The sequence below is a fragment of the Petromyzon marinus genome (genome assembly GCF_048934315.1).
Source record: "Petromyzon marinus isolate PM22_M1 ecotype Great Lakes invasive population chromosome 70 unlocalized genomic scaffold, UKy_Petmar_22M1.pri1.0 chr70_unloc.1, whole genome shotgun sequence".
Classification (NCBI taxonomy): domain Eukaryota; kingdom Metazoa; phylum Chordata; class Hyperoartia; order Petromyzontiformes; family Petromyzontidae; genus Petromyzon; species Petromyzon marinus.
In genome coordinates this window covers 524,119-543,916 of record NW_027422603.1, presented here as the reverse complement: position 1 = coordinate 543,916, position 19,798 = coordinate 524,119, and the positions used below count along the sequence as shown (strand labels likewise).

Below are 19,798 nucleotides of genomic sequence, written 5' to 3'. Positions count from 1 at the left end.
CACAGAGACCCATAGACTCACTCACACAGAGACCCATAGACTCACTTACACAGAGACCAATAGACTCACTCCACACAGAGACCCATAGACTCACTCACACAGAGACCCATAGACTCACTCACACCCGGAGACCCATAGACTCACTCCACACAGACCCATAGACTCACTCACACAGATACCCATAAACTCACTGACACAGAGACCCATAGACTCACTCACACGTAGACCCATAGACTCACTCACACAGAGACCCATAGACTCACTCACACAGAGACCTATAGACTCACTCACACAGAGACCCATAGACTCACTCACACAGAGACCCATAGACTCACTCCACACAGACCCATAGATTCACTCACACAGAGAACCATAGACTCACACAGAGAACCATAGACTCACACAGAGAATCATAGACTCACACAGAGCCATAGACTCACTCCACACAAACACCCATAGACTCCCTCATACAGACACCCATAGACTCACTCACACAGACACCCATAGACTCACTCACACAGAGACCCATAGACTCACTCACACAAAGACCCATAGACTCACTCACACAGAGACCCATAGACTCACACAGAGACCCATAGACTCACTCACACAGAGACCCATAGACTCACAAAGAGACCCATAGACTCACTCACACAGAGACCCATAGACTCACTCACACAGAGACCCATAGACTCACTCACACAGAGACCCATAGACTCACACAGAGACCCATAGATTCACTCACACAGAGACCCATAGACTCACTCACATAGAGACCCATAGACTCATCACACAGAGACCCATAGACTCACTCACACAGAGACCCATAGACTCACACCGAGACCCATAGACTCACACACACCCATAGACTGAGTCACACCTAGACCCATAGACTCACTCACACCGAGACCCATAGATTCACTCACACAGAACCATAGACTCACTCACACAGACCCATAGACTCACTCACACAGAGACCCATAGACTTACTCACACAGAGACCCATAGACTCACTCACACAGAGACCCATAGACTCACTCACACAGAGACCCATAGACTCACTCACACAGACCCATAGACTCACTCACACAGACCCATAGACTCACTCACACAGAGACCCATAGACTCAATCACACAGAGACCAATAGACTCACTCACACAGAAACGCACAGACTCAGTTACACAGAGATACATAGACTCACACAGACCCACTCACACAGAGAATCGTAGACTCACACATACCCATAGACTCACTCACACAGAGACCCATAGACTCACACAGAGGCTCATAGACTCACTCACACAGAGACCCATAGACTCACTCACATAGAGACCCATAGACTCACTCACACCTAGACCCATAGACTCACACAGAGACCCATAGATTCACTCACACAGAGACCCATAGACTCACACAGAGACCCATAGACTCACTCACATAGAGACCCATAGATTCACTCACACAGAGACCCATAGACTCACACAGAGACCCATAGACTCACTTCACACACAGACCCATAGGCCCACTCCACACAGACCCATAGACTCACTCACACAGACCCATAGATGCGCTGCAAACCCACCACCAATGACCCGACCACCACCGATGACCCGGCCACCACGAAATGCATATGTGTGTATGTCTTTGCAGATGCATATGTGTGTGTGTATATATTTGTAAAAAGATATACGTGTGTATGTCTTTGGAGTTAAATGTTTTGTGTGCTTGAATGTACGTAGAATGCGTGTGCGTGCGTGCGTGAGTGTGAGTACACACACGCACACACGCACACACGCAGACACGCGCACACACACACGCAGACACACTCACGCACACACACGCACGCACACACACACGCAGACACGCACACACACACGCACAGCCGTATAAGTAGTCGGGGTACTTCCTTCCCCGCGTCGCCACTCGCTCGCACGGGCTGATTGAGCTTCGCGTGTGAGCTGAGCCCATCAATCACCAAACCCACCACCACCATCACCAACCCACCACCACCACCATCACCAACCCACCACCACCACCAACCCACCACCACCACCATCACCAACCCACCACCACCATCACCAACCCACCATCACCAACCCACCACCAACCCACCACCACCATCACCAACCCACCACCAGCAAAACATTTTTTTAAAATAAACTTCACCTTTTTTCGTTTGAAAAAACATTTGCTCCAAAGTTTACTACGAAACAGATAAATCAATACATCGATAGAACCTCGAACTTGTCGGGCGAGCGAACTTTCCGAGCGGACGATGTCGTGGAACAGCTACGTGGAGAACCTCATGGCCATGGGCAAGTTCACGGACGCCGCCGTCGTAGGCATCGCCACCAAAACCGTTTGGGCGTCGCATGGCAAACTCCTCGCCAACATCACGGTAACACACACACACACGTGTCTGTGTGTGTGTGTCTTTGTGTGTGTGTGTCTGTGTGTGTGTGTCTGTGTGTGTATGTCTGTGTGTGCGTATGTGTGTGTGTGTATTTGTCTCTGTATGTGTATGTGTCTGTGTGTGTGTCTGTGTGTGTGTGTCTGTGTGTGTGTGTGTCTGTGTGTGTATGTGTGTCCGTGTGTGTGTCTGTGTGTGTGTGTCTGTGTGTGTGTCTGTGTGTGTGTCTGTGTGTATCTGTGTGTGTGTCTGTGTGTGTGTCTGTGTGTGTGTGTCTGTGTGTGTGTCTGTGTGTGTGTATGTGTGTGTCTGTGTGTATGTCTGTGTATGTGTGTGTGTGTATGTCTGTGTGTGTACGTGTGTGTGTATGTCTGTGTGTGTATGTGTGTGTGTATGTCTGTGTGTGTCTGTGTGGGGGGGTGTCTGTGTGTGTGTCTGTGTGTCTGTGCGTGTATGTGTGTGTGTGTATGTCTGTGTGTGTACGTGTGTGTGTGTATGTCTGTGTGTGTGTGTATGTGTGTGTGTATGTCTGTGTGTGTATGTGTGTGTGTATGTCTGTGTGTGTGTCTGTGTGTGTGTCTCACTCCGAATCAGTCGAGCGGCAATATCTTTTCATCGGTTGCGTAACGCTGTGTGGAAGCTACCTGGTCTGTCGCTCCGCACTAAGCTTCAGGTCTTCTCGGCCACGGTCATTCCCTCCCTTCTCTATGCTTGCGAAACGTGGACCCCCTTAATGGAACATCTTCGCCGGTTAGAAACATTTAGGCTGGCCTGCCTACAATCCATCCTGGGTTTAACCAGGCTGCATTGTGTGAGGAGCTCACAAATCCTTGAAAGATCTGGGCAAGGTCCCATCGGTGAGCTCCTCCGGCGGGCAAGGCTGCGTTGGCTGGGTCATGTAGCCCGCATGCCCAGCCACCGCATGCCGAAACAGCTTTTGTTTGGCCGGATCGAGGGGGCTAAGCGGGCGCGGCATGGGCTAGAGAAGAGATGGAGTGATGTGGTATAGGAGGACGTGGAGCTGAGTGGACTTGCCGATGACTGGTACCAGCGGTGTCAAGATCGGCCTCTGTGGAGGAGGCTCGTGAAGGATGCTACTGGGCAGTTGGAGGCAGTCGCCCTCCAACAACAACGGAGGGTGGAGGAGCGACGCTCACAACAACGAGCGGAGCGCCGGGTGGCTAAAGCACAGCAGGTTGGCATAGTAGGGGGCACAGGTGGTGCATCAGCCAGTCATCTCAGTCAGTTGACCCGTGGCACCTGGGTCTGCCCCGTGACCTCCTGCCAGCGGGCGTTCGACACTTCACGTGGCCTCAGGTTGCACATAGCCTGGCACAAGCGTCGTGGTGACGTCACCGCCACTTAGTGGCGAATGGCGGTTGTTGTTGTGTGTATGTGTGTATCTGTGTGTCTGTGTGTGTATGTGTCTGTTTGTGTGTGTGTGTCTGTGTGTGTGTTCTGTGTGTATCTTTGTGTTTCTGTGTGTGTCTATGTGTGTGTCTGTGTGTGTATCTGTGTGTGCGTCTGTGTGTGCGTGTCTGTTTGTGTGTGTCTGTGTGTATCTGTGTGTCTATGTGTGTGTCTATGTGTGTGTCTGTGTGTCTATGTGTGTATCTGTGTGTCTATGTGTGTGTCTGTGTGTGTGTCTGTGTGTATCTGTGTGTCTATGTGTGTGTCTATGTGTGTGTCTGTGTGTGTCTATGTGTGTATCTGTGTTTCTACGTGTGTGCGCGTGTGTTTGTGTGTGTCTGTGTGTATCTGTGTGTCTATGTGTGTTTGTGTGTATCTGTGTGTCTATGTGTGTGTCTCTGTGTATCTGTGTGTCTGTGTGTGTGTGTCTGTGTGTCTATGTGTGTGTGTGTGTCTGTGTGTATCTGTGTGTCTATGTGTGTGTCTATGTGTGTGTGTCCGTGTGTGTTTGTCTCTTTGTATGTCCATCTCTATGTGTCGCTGTCTGTGGGGGGAGCGGTATTGTAGTGGTTAGCGCTAAGCTGCACTACGAACCTCCCCACCCGAGTCCGATTTTCGCTCGAGGCCAACACCAGCAGTGACGATTATCTGAACCGGTCCTGGACCTCCTTTAGGTCGACTCAGCCTCAAATGAGTACCTGGTGGCGGTGTGTAGCAAACATCGCCACTAGGGAGACAAAGGCGGTCGAGCGTGTTGCTGGCCACCCGCCCCCTTTCCCCAACAGTCTTTAAATGCTATACGGGGAATCTTTGTCTTTGTGAGAGGAGACGTATACAATAGGCAACGTTTCGGGCAATGGCCCTTGTACAGCGCACACAGTTCCATTTAAGTGGTATGTGAAACGATTATTTGGGATGAAGAAGAAGGCACATAGCCCGAAACGTCATCTCTGATCTATTTTCCGATGTAAGGCCCCCAAGACAAAGATCCCCCGTGTAGCCTAAACAGACTGTAGGGGCAAGTGCTGTTAGTAGCGAGTAGCAGCAGCGCCTATAAACAGACAAAGATCCCCCGTGTAGCCTTAACAGACTGTAGGGGCAAGTGCTGTTAGTAGCGAGTAGCAGCAGCGCCTATAAACAGACAAAGATCCCCCGTGTAGCCTTAACAGACTGTAGGGGCAAGTGCTGTTAGTAGCGAGTAGCAGCAACGCCTATACACAGACAAAGATCCCCCGTGTAGCCTCTAACAGGCTGTAGGGGCAAGTGCTGTTAGTAGCGAGTAGCAGCAGCGCCTATACACAGACAAAGATCCCCCGTGTAGCCTCTAACAGGGCTGTAGGGGCAAGTGCTGTTAGTAGCGAGTAGCAGCAGCACCTATACACAGACAAAGATCCCCCGTGTAGCCTCTAACAGGCTGTAGGGGCAAGTGCTGTTAGTAGCAAGTAGCAGCAGCGCCTATACACAGACAAAGATCCCCCGTGTAGCCTCTAACAGGGCTGTAGGGGCAAGTGCTGTTAGTAGCGAGTAGCAGCAGCGCCTATAAACAGACAAAGATCCCCCGTGTAGCCTTAACAGACTGTAGGGGCAAGTGCTGTTAGTAGCGAGTAGCAGCAACGCCTATACACAGACAAAGATCCCCCGTGTAGCCTCTAACAGGGCTGTAGGGGCAAGTGCTGTTAGTAGCGAGTATCAGCACCTAGACACAGACAAAGATCCCCCGTATAGCCTCTAACAGGCTGTAGGGGCAAGTGCTGTTAGTAGCGAGTAGCAGCACCTAGACACAGACAAAGATCCCCCGTATAGCCTCTAACAGGCTGTAGGGGCAAGTGCTGTTAGTAGCGAGTAGCAGCAGCGCCTATACACAGACAAAGATCCCCCGTGTAGCCTCTAACAGGGCTGTAGGGGCAAGTGCTGTTAGTAGCGAGTAGCAGCACCTACACACAGACAAAGATCCCCCGTGTAGCCTCTAACAGGCTGTAGAGGCAAGTGCTGTTAGTAGCGAGTAGCAGCACCTATACACAGACAAAGATCCCCCGTGTAGCCTTAACAGACTGTAGGGGCAAGTGCTGTTAGTAGCGAGTAGCAGCAACGCCTATACACAGACAAAGATCCCCCGTGTAGCCTCTAACAGGGCTGTAGGGGCAAGTGCTGTTAGTAGCGAGTATCAGCACCTAGACACAGACAAAGATCCCCCGTATAGCCTCTAACAGGCTGTAGGGGCAAGTGCTGTTAGTAGCGAGTAGCAGCACCTAGACACAGACAAAGATCCCCCGTATAGCCTCTAACAGGCTGTAGGGGCAAGTGCTGTTAGTAGCGAGTAGCAGCAGCGCCTATACACAGACAAAGATCCCCCGTGTAGCCTCTAACAGGGCTGTAGGGGCAAGTGCTGTTAGTAGCGAGTAGCAGCACCTACACACAGACAAAGATCCCCCGTGTAGCCTCTAACAGGCTGTAGAGGCAAGTGCTGTTAGTAGCGAGTAGCAGCACCTACACACAGACAAAGATCCCCCGTGTAGCCTCTAACAGGCTGTAGAGGCAAGTGCTGTTAGCGAGTAGCAGCAGCACCTATACACAGACAAAGATCCCCCTTGTAGCCTCTAACAGGCTGTAGGGGCAAGTGCTGTTAGTAGCGAGTAGCAGCAGCGCCTACACACAGACAAAGATCCCCCGTGTAGCCTCTAACAGGGCTGTAGGGGCAAGTGCTGTTAGTAGCAAGTAGCAGTAGCGCCTATACACAGACAAAGACCCCCCGTGTAGCCTTAACAGACTGTAGGGGCAAGTGCTGTTAGTAGCGAATAGCAGCAGCGCCTATACACAGACAAAGATCCCCCGTGTAGCCTCTAACAGGCTGTAGGGGCAAGTGCTGTTAGTAGCGAGTAGCAGCAGCGCCTACACACAGACAAAGATCCCCCGTGTAGCCTCTAACAGGGCTGTAGGGGCAAGTGCTGTTAGTAGCGAGTAGCAGCAGCGCCTACACACAGACAAAGATCCCCCGTGTAGCCTCTAACAGGGCTGTAGGGGCAAGTGCTGTTAGTAGCAGTAGCGCCTATACACAGACAAAGACCCCCCGTGTAGCCTCTAACAGGCTGTAGGGGCAAGTGCTGTTAGTATCGAGTAGCAGCAGCGCCTATACACAGACAAAGATCCCCCGTGTAGCCTCTAATAGGTTGTAGGGGCAAGTGCTGTTAGTAGCGAGTAGCAGCACCTAGACACAGACAAAGATCCCCCGTATAGCCTCTAACAGACTGTAGGGGCAAGTGCTGTTAGTAGCGAGTAGCAGCAGCGCCTATACACAGACAAAGATCCCCCGTGTAGCCTCTAACAGGCTGTAGGGGCAAGTGCTGTTAGTAGCGAGTAGCAGCACCTAGACACAGACAAAGATCCCCCGTGTAGCCTTAACAGACTGTAGGGGCAAGTTCTGTTAGTAGCGAGTAGCAGCATCTATACACAGACAAAGATCCCCCGTGTAACCTCTAACAGGGCTGTAGGGGCAAGTGCTGTTAGTAGCGAGTAGCAGCAGCACCTATACACAGACAAAGATCCCCCGTGTAGCCTTAACAGACTGTAGGAGCAAGTGCTGTTAGTAGCGAGTAGTAGCAGCACATAGAGTCCTAGACACAGACAAAGATCCCCCGTGTAGCCTCTAACAGGGCTGTAGGGGCAAGTGCTGTTAGTAGCGTGTAGCAGCAGCGCCTATACACAGACAAAGATCCCCCGTGTAGCCTCTAACAGGCTGTAGGGGCAAGTGCTGTTAGTAGCGAGTAGCAGCAGCGCTTATACACAGACAAAGATCCCCCGTGTAGCCTCTTACAGGCTGTAGGGGCAAGTGCTGTTAGTAGCGAGTAGCAGCAGCGCCTATACACAGACAAAGATCCCCCGTGTAGCCTCTAACAGGGCTGTAGGGGCAAGTGCTGTTAGTAGCGAGTAGCAGCACCTACACACAAAGATCCCCCGTGTAGCCTCTAATAGGTTGTAGGGGCAAGTGCTGTTAGTAGCGAGTAGCAGCACCTAGACACAGACAAAGATCCCCCGTATAGCCTCTAACAGACTGTAGGGGCAAGTGCTGTTAGTAGCGAGTAGCAGCAGCGCCTATACACAGACAAAGATCCCCCGTGTAGCCTCTAACAGGCTGTAGGGGCAAGTGCTGTTAGTAGCGAGTAGCAGCACCTAGACACAGACAAAGATCCCCCGTGTAGCCTTAACAGACTGTAGGAGCAAGTGCTGTTAGTAGCGAGTAGTAGCAGCACCTAGAGTCCTAGACACAGACAAAGATCCCCCGTGTAGCCTCTAACAGGGCTGTAGGGGCAAGTGCTGTTAGTAGCGTGTAGCAGCAGCGCCTATACACAGACAAAGATTCCCCGTGTAGCCTCTAACAGGCTGTAGGGGCAAGTGCTGTTAGTAGCGAGTAGCAGCAGCGCTTATACACAGACAAAGATCCCCCGTGTAGCCTCTAGCAGGGCTGTAGGGGCAAGTGCTGTTAGTAGCGAGTAGCAGCAGCGCCTATACACAGACAAAGGTCCCCCGTGTAGCCTCTAACAGGCTGTAGGGGCAAGTGCTGTTAGTAGCGAGTAGCAGCAGCGCCTATACACAGACAAAGATCCCCCGTGTAGCCTCTAACAGGCTGTAGGAGCAAGTGCTGTTAGTAGCGAGTAGCAGCAGCGCCTATACACAGACAAAGATCCCCCGTGTAGCCTTAACAGGCTGTAGGGGCAAGTGCTGTTAGTAGCGAGTAGCAGCAGCGCCTATACACAGACAAAGATCCCCCGTGTAGCCTTAACAGGCTGTAGGGGCAAGTGCTGTTAGTAGCAAGTAGCAGCACCTATGAAGGCTGCCGGCACTGTGGCACACGAGGGGGTGGGTGGCCAGCACCACGCCCGGCCGCCTTTGTCTCCCCAGTAACGATGTAAGGCCACACACACACACACACAGACGGTGTTGTTTGCATGTTGTATGTTTGTTGATTGTAATTTTGTATGCATGTTGTATGTACGTGTGCTGTACGTATGTTGTAGGTAGGATGTCGTGGGTTCCATCCCGGACCCTGACGATGCCTGCTGCTGCTGCTGTAGATGTGGAGTCTCTGAGTGTCTCTCTCTCATCATCATCACCACCACAGTGGCTATGAGATGTTGACTACCTCGCCTGGTGTACAGGAGGTCGTGGGTTCCATCCCGGACCCTGACGACACCTACTGCTGCTACTGCTGTAGATGTGGAGTCTCTGAGTGTCTCTCTCTCATCATCATCATCACAGTGGCTATGAGATGTTGACTACCTCGCCTGGTACACAGGAGGTCGTGGGTTCCATCCCGGACCCTGACGACACCTACTGCTGCTGCTGCTGTAGATGTGGAGTCTCTGAGTGTCTCTCATCATCATCACCACCACCACAGTGGCTAGGAGATGTTGACTACCTCGCCTGGTACACAGGAAGTCGTGGGTTCCATCCCGACCCTGACGACGCCTGCTGCTGCTGTAGATGTGGAGTCTCTGAGTGTCTCTCATCATCATCACCACCACCACAGTGGCTAGGAGATGTTGACTACCTCGCCTGGTACACAGGAAGTCGTGGGTTCCATCCCGACCCTGACGACGCCTGCTGCTGCTGTAGATGTGGAGTCTCTGAGTGTCTCTCATCATCATCACCACCACCACAGTGGCTAGGAGATGTTGACTACCTCGCCTGGTACACAGGAAGTCGTGGGTTCCATCCCGACCCTGACGACGCCTGCTGCTGCTGCTGTAGATGTGGAGTCTCTGAGTGTCTCTCTCTCATCATCATCACCACCACAGTGTCTATGAGATGTTGACTACCTCGCCTGGTGTACAGGAGGTCGTGGGTTCCATCCCGACCCTGACGACGCCTGCTGCTGCTGCTGTAGATGTGGAGTCTCTGAGTGTCTCTCTCTCATCATCACCACCACCACAGTGGCTAGGAGATGTTGACTACCTCGCCTGGTGTACAGGAGGTCGTGGGTTCCATCCCGGACCCTGACGACGCCTACTGCTGCTGCTGCTGTAGATGTGGAGTCTCTGAGTGTCTCTCTCTCATCATCACCACCACAGTGGCTAGGAGATGTTGACTACCTCGCCTGGTGTACAGGAAGTCGTGGGTTCCATCCCGGACCCTGACGCCCGCTGCTGTATATTTGGAGTCTGCGTCTCTCTCTCATCATCATCATCATCACGGTGGCTATGAGATGTTGACTACCTCGCCTGGTGTACAGGAGGTCGTGGGTTCCATCCCGACCCTGACGACGCCTGCTGCTGCTGTATATTTGGAGTCTCTGAGTGTCTCTCTCTCATCATCACCACCACCACAGTGGCTAGGAGATGTTGACTACCTCGCCTGGTGTACAGGAGGTCGTGGGTTCGATCCCGACCCTGACGACGCCTACTGCTGCTACTGCTGTAGATGTGGAGTCTCTGAGTGTCTCTCTCTCATCATCATCACCACCACAGTGGCTATGAGATGTTGACTACCTCGCCTGGTGTACAGGAGGTCGTGGGTTCCATCCCGGACCCTGACGACGCCTACTGCTGCTGCTGCTGTAGATGTGGAGTCTCTGAGTGTCTCTCTCTCATCATCACCACCACAGTGGCTAGGAGATGTTGACTTCCTCGCCTGGTACACAGGAAGTCGTGGGTTCCATCCCGGACCCTGACGCCCGCTGCTGTATATTTGGAGTCTGCGTCTCTCTCTCATCATCATCATCATCACGGTGGCTATGAGATGTTGACTACCTCGCCTGGTGTACAGGAGGTCGTGGGTTCGATCCCGACCCTGACGACGCCTACTGCTGCTACTGCTGTAGATGTGGAGTCTCTGAGTGTCTCTCTCTCATCATCATCACCACCACAGTGGCTATGAGATGTTGACTACCTCGCCTGGTGTACAGGAGGTCTTGGGTTCGATCCCGACCCTGACGACGCCTACTGCTGCTGCTGCTGTAGATGTGGAGTCTCTGAGTGTCTCTCTCTCATCACCACCACCACCACAGTGGCTATGAGATGTTGACTACCTCGCCTGGTGTACAGGAGGTCGTGGGTTCCATCCCGACCCTGACGATGCCTGCTGCTACTGCTGTAGATGTGGAGTCTCTGAGTGTCTCTCTCTCATCATCATCATCATCACAGTGGCTATGAGATGTTGACTACCTCGCCTGGTGTACAGGAGGTCGTGGGTTCCATCCCGGACCCTGACGACGCCTACTGCTGCTGCTGCTGTAGATGTGGAGTCTCTGAGTGTCTCTCTCTCATCATCACCACCACAGTGGCTAGGAGATGTTGACTACCTCGCCTGGTGTACAGGAAGTCGTGGGTTCCATCCCGGACCCTGACGCCCGCTGCTGTATATTTGGAGTCTGCGTCTCTCTCTCATCATCATCATCATCACGGTGGCTATGAGATGTTGACTACCTCGCCTGGTGTACAGGAGGTCGTGGGTTCCATCCCGGACCCTGACGACGCCTACTGCTGCTGCTGCTGTAGATGTGGAGTCTCTGAGTGTATCTCTCTCATCATCATCACCACCACAGTGTCTATGAGATGTTGACTACCTCGCCTGGTACACAGGAGGTCGTGGGTTCCATCCCGACCCTGACGACGCCTGTTGCTGCTGCTGTATATTTGGAGTTTTCGTCTCTGTCTCTCTCTCTCTCTCCCCGTGGTCGGTTTTACCCCTCCACATTTGTAACCAACATCTCCACGCGCTCCGAGTGTTTGTCTGCTGCTGCTATAAACGTCCGCCACTTCGTCGAGAGCCGTCGTTCGTGATGGCCAGGTCGCTTCTGAGAAAAAGCTACGTCGCTCAGGGGGTCCTTACCTAGTTAAAAACATTTTTTTAAAAAAATAGCTCAGTTTAACTATGGGTCTCTATGGTTTTAACTTGGTCTCTGTGGGTCTCTATGGTTCAATATAAGTCTCGGGATCTCTGCGGGACTTTATGCGGTTCTGTGAGTCCGTAGAATCACGCGAGTTATTTGGCTGCCGCTACAAATCTACACACAGGTCGCTACTGAGAGAGAATTACGTCGCTCTGGGGGGGGAGGCTTACACTTGGCGACATGAAATGTTTAGTTAGCTAATAGTTAATAGGTTATCGCAGTCGGGGGTGGAAGGGGCGATGCTGCAGTTGAGGAATTTGCAGCTGCAGGGCATTTCTGTTCAGCACTGCGGGTGTGGTTTTGGCCCGATAGCTGCAGTTCCTCTGTGTTTGGGGGTTTCGCTATGGGAGATAGAGAACCAACCAATCATCCAACTACTTATCCATTCACCCACCCACTCACCCACCCGCTCACCCACTCACTCATCCATCCGCCAACCCACTCACTTATCCACCCACTCACCCACTCACCCACCTACTCACCCACACACCCACTCACCCACTACCCACTGACCCACCTACTCACCCACACACCCACTCACCCACTACCCACTCACCCACCCACACACTCACCCACACATTCACCCACTCACTCACTCACTTACCCACACACCCATTCACCCACTCAATCACTCACCCACTACCCATTCACCCACCCATTCACCCACCCACCCACTCACCCACCCACCCACCCACTCACTCACCCACCACCCACTCACCCACCCACCCACCCACTCACCCACCCACCCACCCACTCACCCACCCACCCACTCACCCATCCACCCACCCACCCACTCACTCACCGACCCACTCACTCACTCACCCACCCACCCACTCACCCACTATCCACTCACCCACCCACCCACTCACCCACCCACTCACCCACCGACCCACTCACTCACTCACCCACCCACCCACTCACCCATCCACCCACTATCCACTCACCCACCAACCCACTCACCCATCCACCTTCGTCGCGTCGCTACTGCGAACCAAAAAGTTCTTGGGAGACAACAAATCTGGCGCTGAAAGGCCACACACACAGAGAGAGAGAGAGCGCCTAAGGACCGACTGCTCATCGTGAGACAAAGGCGGCCGGGAGTGGTGCCGATCACCCACCCCCTCGTGTGCCGTGCCGGCCTTCATAGGTGCTGCTCGCTAACAGCATTTGCCCCAACAGTCTATTAAGGCTAAACGGGGGATCGGTGTCGTGTGTGTGTATCTACTTGTGTATATGTATGTATATCTATGTATGTCTATGTGTGTACGTATGTACGTGTATGTATATAAGTGTGTATGTATATCTGTGTGTATGTATATAAGTGTGTATGTGTATCTGTGTGTGTGTATCTGTGTGTATGTATATCTGTATGTATATCTGTGTGTATGTATATCTGTATGTGTATCTGTGTGTATGTATATCTGTGTGTATGTATATCTGTGTGTATGTGTATCTGTGTGTATGTATATCTGTGTGTATGTATATCTGTATGTATATCTGTGTGTATGTATATCTGTGTGTATGTATATCTGTGTGTATGTATATCTGTGTATGTGTATCTGTGTGTATGTATATCTGTGTGTATATCTGTGTGTATGTATATCTGTGTGTACAGTGAGGGACAAAAGTATTTGATCCCCTGCTGATTTTGTACCTTTGCCCACTGACAAAGAAATGATCAGTCTATGATTTTAATGGTAGGTTTATTTGAACAGTAAAAGACAGAATAACGACAAAAAATCCAGAAAAACGCATGTCAAAAATGCTATAAATTGATTTGCATTTTAATGAGGGAAATAAGTATTTGACCCCTCTGCAAAACATAACTTAGTACTTGGTGGCAAAACCCTTGTTGGCAATCACAGAGGTCAGACGTTTCTTGTAGTTGGCCACCAAGTTTGCACACATCTCAGGAGGGATTTTGTCCCACTCCTCTTTGCAGATCTTCTCCAAGTCATTAAGGTTTCGAGGCTGACGTTTGGCAACTCGAACCTTCAGCTCCCTCCACAGATTTTATATGGGATTAAGGTCTGGAGACTGGCTAGGCCACTCCAGGACCTTAATGTGCTTCTTCTAGAGCCACTCCTTTGTTGCCTTGGCCGTGTGTTTTGGGTCATTGTCATGCTGGAATACCCATCCACGACCCATTTTCAATGCCCTGGCTGAGGGAAGGAGGTTCTCACCCAAGATTTGACGGTACATGGCCCCGTCCATCGTCCCTTTGATGCGGTGAAGTTGTCCTGTCCCCTTAGCAGAAAAACACCCCCAAAGCATAATGTTTCCACCTCCATGCTTGACGGTGGGATGGTGTTCTTGGGGTCATAGGCAGCATTCCTCCTCCTCCAAACACAGCGAGTTGAGTTGATGCCAAAGAGCTCTATTTTGGTCTCATCTGACCACAACGCTTTCACCCAGTTGTCCTCTGAATCATTAAGATGTTCATGGGCAAACTTCAGACGGGCATGTATATGTGCTTTCTTAAGCAGGGGGACCTTGCGTGCGCTGCAGGATTTCAGTCCTTCACGGCGTAGCGTGTTACCAAATGTTTTCTTGATTACTATGGTCCCAGCTGCCTTGAGATCATTGACAAGATCCTCCCGTGTAGTTCTGGGCTCATTCCTCACCGTTCTCATGATCATTGCAACTCCACGAGGTGAGATCTTGCATGGAGCCCCAGGCCGAGGGAGATTGACAGTTCTTTTGTGTTTCTTCCATTTGCGAATAATCGCACCAACTTTTGGCACCTTCTTACCAAGCTGCTTGGCAATGGTCTTGTAGCCAATTCCAGCCTTTTGTAGGTCGACAATCTTGTCCCTGACATCCTTGGAGAGCTCTTTGGTCTTGGCCATGGTGGAGAGTTTGGAATCTGATTGATTGATTGTTTCTGTGGATAGGTGTCTTTTATACCGGTAACAAGCTGAGATTAGGAGCACTGCCTTTAAGAGTGTGCTCCTAATCTCAGCTTGTAACCTGTATAAAAGACACCTGGGAGCCAGAAATCTTTCTGATTGAGAGGGGGTCAAATACTTATGTCCCTCATTAAAATGCAAATCAATTTATAACATTTCTGACATGCGTTTTTCTGGATTTTTTTGTTGTTATTCTGTCTCTCACTGTTCAAATAAACCTACTATTAAAATTATAGACTGAGCATTTCTTTGTCAGTGGGCAAACGTACAAAATCAGCAGGGGATCAAATACTTTTTTCCCTCACTGTATGTATATCTGTATGTATGCCTGTGTGTATGTATATCTGAATGTATATCTGTGTGTATGTATATCTGTGTGTATGTATATCTGTGTGTGTATATCTGTGTGTATGTATATCTGTGTGTATACCTGTGTGTATGTATATCTGTGTGTATATCTGTGTTTGTATATCTGTGTGTATGTATATCTGTGTGTATATCTGTGTGTATGTATATCTGAATGTGTATCTGTGTGTATGTATATCTGTATGTATATCTGTGTGTATGTATATCTGTGTGTATATCTGTGTGTGTATATCTGTGTATATGTATATCTGTGTGTATGTATATCTGAATGTATATCTGTGTGTATGTATATCTGTGTGTATGTATATCTGTGTGTGTATATCTGTGTGTATGTATATCTGAATGTATATCTGTGTGTATATCTGTGTGTATGTATATCTGAATGTATATCTGTGTTTGTATATCTGTGTGTATGTATATCTGTGTGTATGTGTATCTCTGTGTATGTGTATCTCTGTGTATGTATATCTGAATGTATATCTGTGTGTATGTATGTCTGTGTGTATGTATATCTGTGTGTATATCTGTGTGTATGTATATCTGTGTGTATGTATAGCTGTGTGTATGTATATCTGAATGTGTATCTGTGTGTATGTACATCTGTGTGTATGTATAACTTTAGGCAGCGGTGGTGTAGAGGTTAGCACTGCACTATGAACCTGGCGACCTGAGTTTGATTCCCGCTCTCGGTCACCAACACCAGTCCTGGGCCTCCCCTAGGTAGATTTAGCCTCAAATGAGTACCTGGTGAGATGTTGTACAAACATTGCCACTCGGGAGACAAAGGCGGCCGGGCGTGGTGCTGGCCACCCACCTTCTCGTGAGCCACAGTGCCCACCATAGGCACTGCTTCTCTCTAACAGCATTTGCACCTACAGTCTGTAACGGCTACACGGGAGACCTTTGTCTGTGCGTGGTACCTTTGTCTGTGTGACCACCTGGGGGACCTTTATCTGTGTGGTCCACCTGGGGGACTTTTATCTGTGTGGTTCACCTGGGGGACCTTTATCTGTGTGGTCCACCTGGGGGACCTTTATCTGTGTGGTCCACCTGGGGGACCTTTATCTGTGTGGTCCACCTGGGGGACCTTTATCTGTGTGACCACCTGGGGGACCTTTATCTGTGTGGTCCACCTGGGGGACCTTTATCTGTGTGATCACCTGGGGGACCTTTATCTGTGTGATCACCTGGGGGACCTTTATCTGTGTGATCACCTGGGGGACCTTTATCTGTGTGACCACCTGGGGGACCTTTATCTGTGTGGTCCACCTGGGGGACCTTTATCTGTGTGGTCCACCTGGGAGACCTTTATCTGTGTGGTCCACCTGGGGGACCTTTATCTGTGTGGTCCACCTGGGGGACCTTTATCTGTGTGACCACCTGGGGGACCTTTATCTGTGTGGTCCACCTGGGGGACCTTTATCTGTGTGACCACCTGGGGGACCTTTATCTGTGTGATCACCTGGGGGACCTTTATCTGTGTGGTCCACCTGGGGGACCTTTATCTGTGTGGTCACCTGGGGGACCTTTGTCCGTGTGATCAGCTTGGGGACCTTTATCTGTGTGATCACCTGGGTGACCTTTATCTGTGTGATCACCTGGGGGACCTTTATCTGTGTGACCACCTGGGAGACCTTTATCTGTGTGGTCCACCTGGTGGACCTTTATCTGTGTGATCACCTGGGGGACCTTTATCTGTGTGGTCCACCTGGGGGACCTTTATCTGTGTGGTCACCTGGGGGACCTTTGTCCGTGTGATCAGCTTGGGGACCTTTATCTGTGTGACCACCTGGAGGACCTTTATCTGTGTGATCACCTGGGGAACCTTCATCTGTGTGACCACCTAGAGGACCTTTATCTGTGTGGTCCACCTGGGGGACCTTTATCTGTGTGGTCCACCTAGGGGACCTTTATCTGTGTGGTCCACCTGGGGGACCTTTATCTGTGTGGTCCACCTGGGGGACCTTTATCTGTGTGACCACCTGGGGGACCTTTATCTGTGTGGTCCACCTGGGGGACCTTTATCTGTGTGGTCCACCTGGGGGACCTTTATCTGTGTGATCACCTGGGGGACCTTTATCTGTGTGGTCCACCTGGGGGACCTTTATCTGTGTGGTCCACCTGGGGGACCTTTATCTGTGTGGTCCACCTGGGGGACCTTTATCTGTGTGACCACCTAGAGGACCTTTATCTGTGTGGTCCACCTGGGGGACCTTTATCTGTGTGGTCCACCTGGGGGACCTTTATCTGTGTGGTCCACCTGGGGGACCTTTATCTGTGGACCAGCCGGGGCGGTGGTGGTGACCTTTTTTGCCCGTGCCTTTGTCACGTGAAGGCGGCCGAGCTGGACGTGATCCTGGGCAAGGACCGGCAGAAGTTCTTCATCAACGGGCTGACCCTGGGCGGGGCAAAGTGCTCGGTGCTCAGGGACCAGCTGAACCTGGCCGACGACTGGACTATGGACCTCAAGACCAAGAGCGCCGCGGGGGAGCCAACGCTCAACATCAGCATCGCGTCCGCCTCCAAAGGTGAGGCTGGCTGGCTGGCTGGTCGTGGTGGTGGTGGTGGTGGAAGTGGAGGTGGTCGTGGTGGTGGAGGTAGTAGTGGTGGTGGTGGTCGTGGTGATGATGGAAGTGGTGATGGTGGTGGTAGTGGTGGTAAAGGTAGTGGTGATGGTGGAAGTGGAGGTGTTGGAGGTGTGGAAGTGGAATTGGTCGTGGTGGTGGTCGTGGTGATGGTGGAAGTGGAGGTGGTTGTGGTGGTGGAGGTAGTAGTGGTGATGGTGGTCGTGGTGATGGTGGAAGTGAAAGTGGTGGTGGAGGTGGAAGTGAAGGTGGTGGTGATGGTGGTGGTAGAGGTGGTGGTGAGCGGTTGTGTATCGGTTAGCACTCTGCCAGGAGCCCACCAACCCGAGCCCACGGCCGACACCAGTGACGAATATGTGAACCGGTATTGGGCCTCCCCTAGGTCGACTCAGCCTCAAATTAGTACCTGGTGTAGCGGTGGTGGTGTAGTAAACATCGCTGCTCGGGAAACAAAGGCGGTCGGGCGTGGTGCTGGCCACCCACCCACTCGTGTACCTTGCCAGCCTTCGTAGGTGCTGCTCCCTAACAGTCTGTTAAGGTTATAGGTGGCGAGGTGGGTCTTTCCCGATGGTGGTGTTAGTGGTGAAGGTGTTGGAGGTGGTGTTGATGGTGGCGGTGGTGGAGGTGGTGATGATGGTGGAGGTGGTGGTGGAGGTGGTGATGATGGTGGAGGTGGTGATGATGGTGGCGGTGGTGGAGGTGGTGGAGGTGGTGGAGGTGGTGATGATGGTGGAGGTGGTGGAGGTAGTGGAGGTGGTGATGATGGTGGAGGTGGTGGAGGTGGTGGAGGTGGTGGAGGTGGCGATGATGATCATGATGGTTGGGGTAGGTGGTGATGGAGGTGGTGGCGGTCGTGGTGGTCAGAGTAGAGGTGGTGGTGGTGGAGATTGGGATGAGATGAGAATGATGCTGCTTCTGCTGATGATGCGACTGGTCGTGCCTTCTTCCATCCCCCTGCCCCCCCCCCACCCCGTAGCGCTGGTGGTGGCGGTGGGCAAGGATGGGGTACACGGTGGAGAGATCAACACGGAGGCGTTCAAGGTGGCACGATACCTCCGGGATAACGGCTACTGACGCTGCTGATGATGCCCATGTTGAGCGGAGCTGCCCGCCACCACCACCTCCACTAGCTGCACCAGCACTACCATCACCACCACCACTACCATCACCTTCACCATCACTGCTACCATCACCACCACCACTACTATCACCACCACTACCATCACCACCACCATTACAGCCATCACCACCACCACTACAGCCATCACCACTACCATCACCGCCTCCACCACCTCCACCAAGACTCCTACCATCGTCACGGAATCATCATCATAATCATCACAGAATCATCATCACAGAATCATCATCCCTATTACTCATGAATGCCAATGATAATAAATGCATACAGTCGTGATTGAATTATTACCTGCGTGGTGACGTGTATGGTGTGTGTGGTGTGATTAATGACACAAAATACCCAGGCAGGTGCTTAGTTTTAGTGGGGCTGATGGTAAAGGCCCCACCTCTTAGTGGCAAGCACCAGGTTCAGCAGCAGCGCCTCCAACTCCTCCTCTGAGTGAGCGGCAATTACCAGGTCGTCGGCATACATAACGTGGTTGACCAATAGGGGAGCCATCCCTCGACCACACCCGGGCATCGATCAGCCTCCCATTGTATCTGTACCAGATGGAAATTCCTCCAGTACAGCCATTGAACACTTCACAAACTACGTGGTCAAAATATAAGTAAAATAATGTGGGAGCCAGAGGAAATCCCTGTCGCACCCCAAGGTGAGCAGGGAATGGCTCCAACTTCTGGCCACGTAGCTTTATCTGGATCTGCCCACCATCATGTAGGTTCTTAATGATTGTGAGCAGAGCGTCAGGGACTCCGAAAGCACTAAGAACAACCCAGAGCCCAGGCCTACTGATTGTATCATAGGCCTTGACCAGGTCAATAAAGCAGAGATGTAGGTTTTGTTGGAATTGCCTACAGTTTAACACGTAGGCTTTCGCGACCAATATCATTCATAATATAGGATTTTGGGTTAGATCGCGTTATTTATAAATGTGTCGTAACCCTCCACCACCCGACACGGCCAATCAGCAAAAAATGTGTCACGTTGACAAAAAACAAATAGTTCACTACTTTAGCCCACCGGTATGGTGAAGTGTGAATCCACAACATTTACACATCTGATTTTGATTTAAAGCTTTCGTGACTGCAGTAATT

The 19,798-nt window shown here is 51.4% G+C and overlaps 1 protein-coding gene across 1 annotated transcript; it reads left to right on the top strand.

Annotated features, from left to right (window-relative positions):
* The first annotated feature begins 1,934 nt into the window (after positions 1–1,934).
* On the top strand, positions 1,935–18,988 carry LOC116957159 (profilin-2-like). The gene is made up of 3 exons (XM_032979137.2): positions 1,935–2,399; positions 17,317–17,509; positions 18,543–18,988. Exons 1-3 carry the CDS (start codon positions 2,277–2,279, stop codon positions 18,638–18,640), a joined length of 414 nt encoding a protein of 137 aa, XP_032835028.1. The 5' UTR covers positions 1,935–2,276; the 3' UTR covers positions 18,641–18,988.
* Positions 18,989–19,798: the final 810 nt, after the last annotated feature.

Excerpts from the sequence above, each read along its gene's own strand:
- LOC116957159 (XM_032979137.2), top strand. The coding sequence starts at position 2,277 with ATGTCGTGGAACAGCTACGTGGAGAACCTCATGGCCATGGGCAAGTTC. Across the intron at positions 2,400-17,316 it reads AACTCCTCGCCAACATCACG|GCGGCCGAGCTGGACGTGAT; the intron begins GTAACACACACA and ends TGTCACGTGAAG. Across the intron at positions 17,510-18,542 it reads CATCGCGTCCGCCTCCAAAG|CGCTGGTGGTGGCGGTGGGC; the intron begins GTGAGGCTGGCT and ends CCCACCCCGTAG.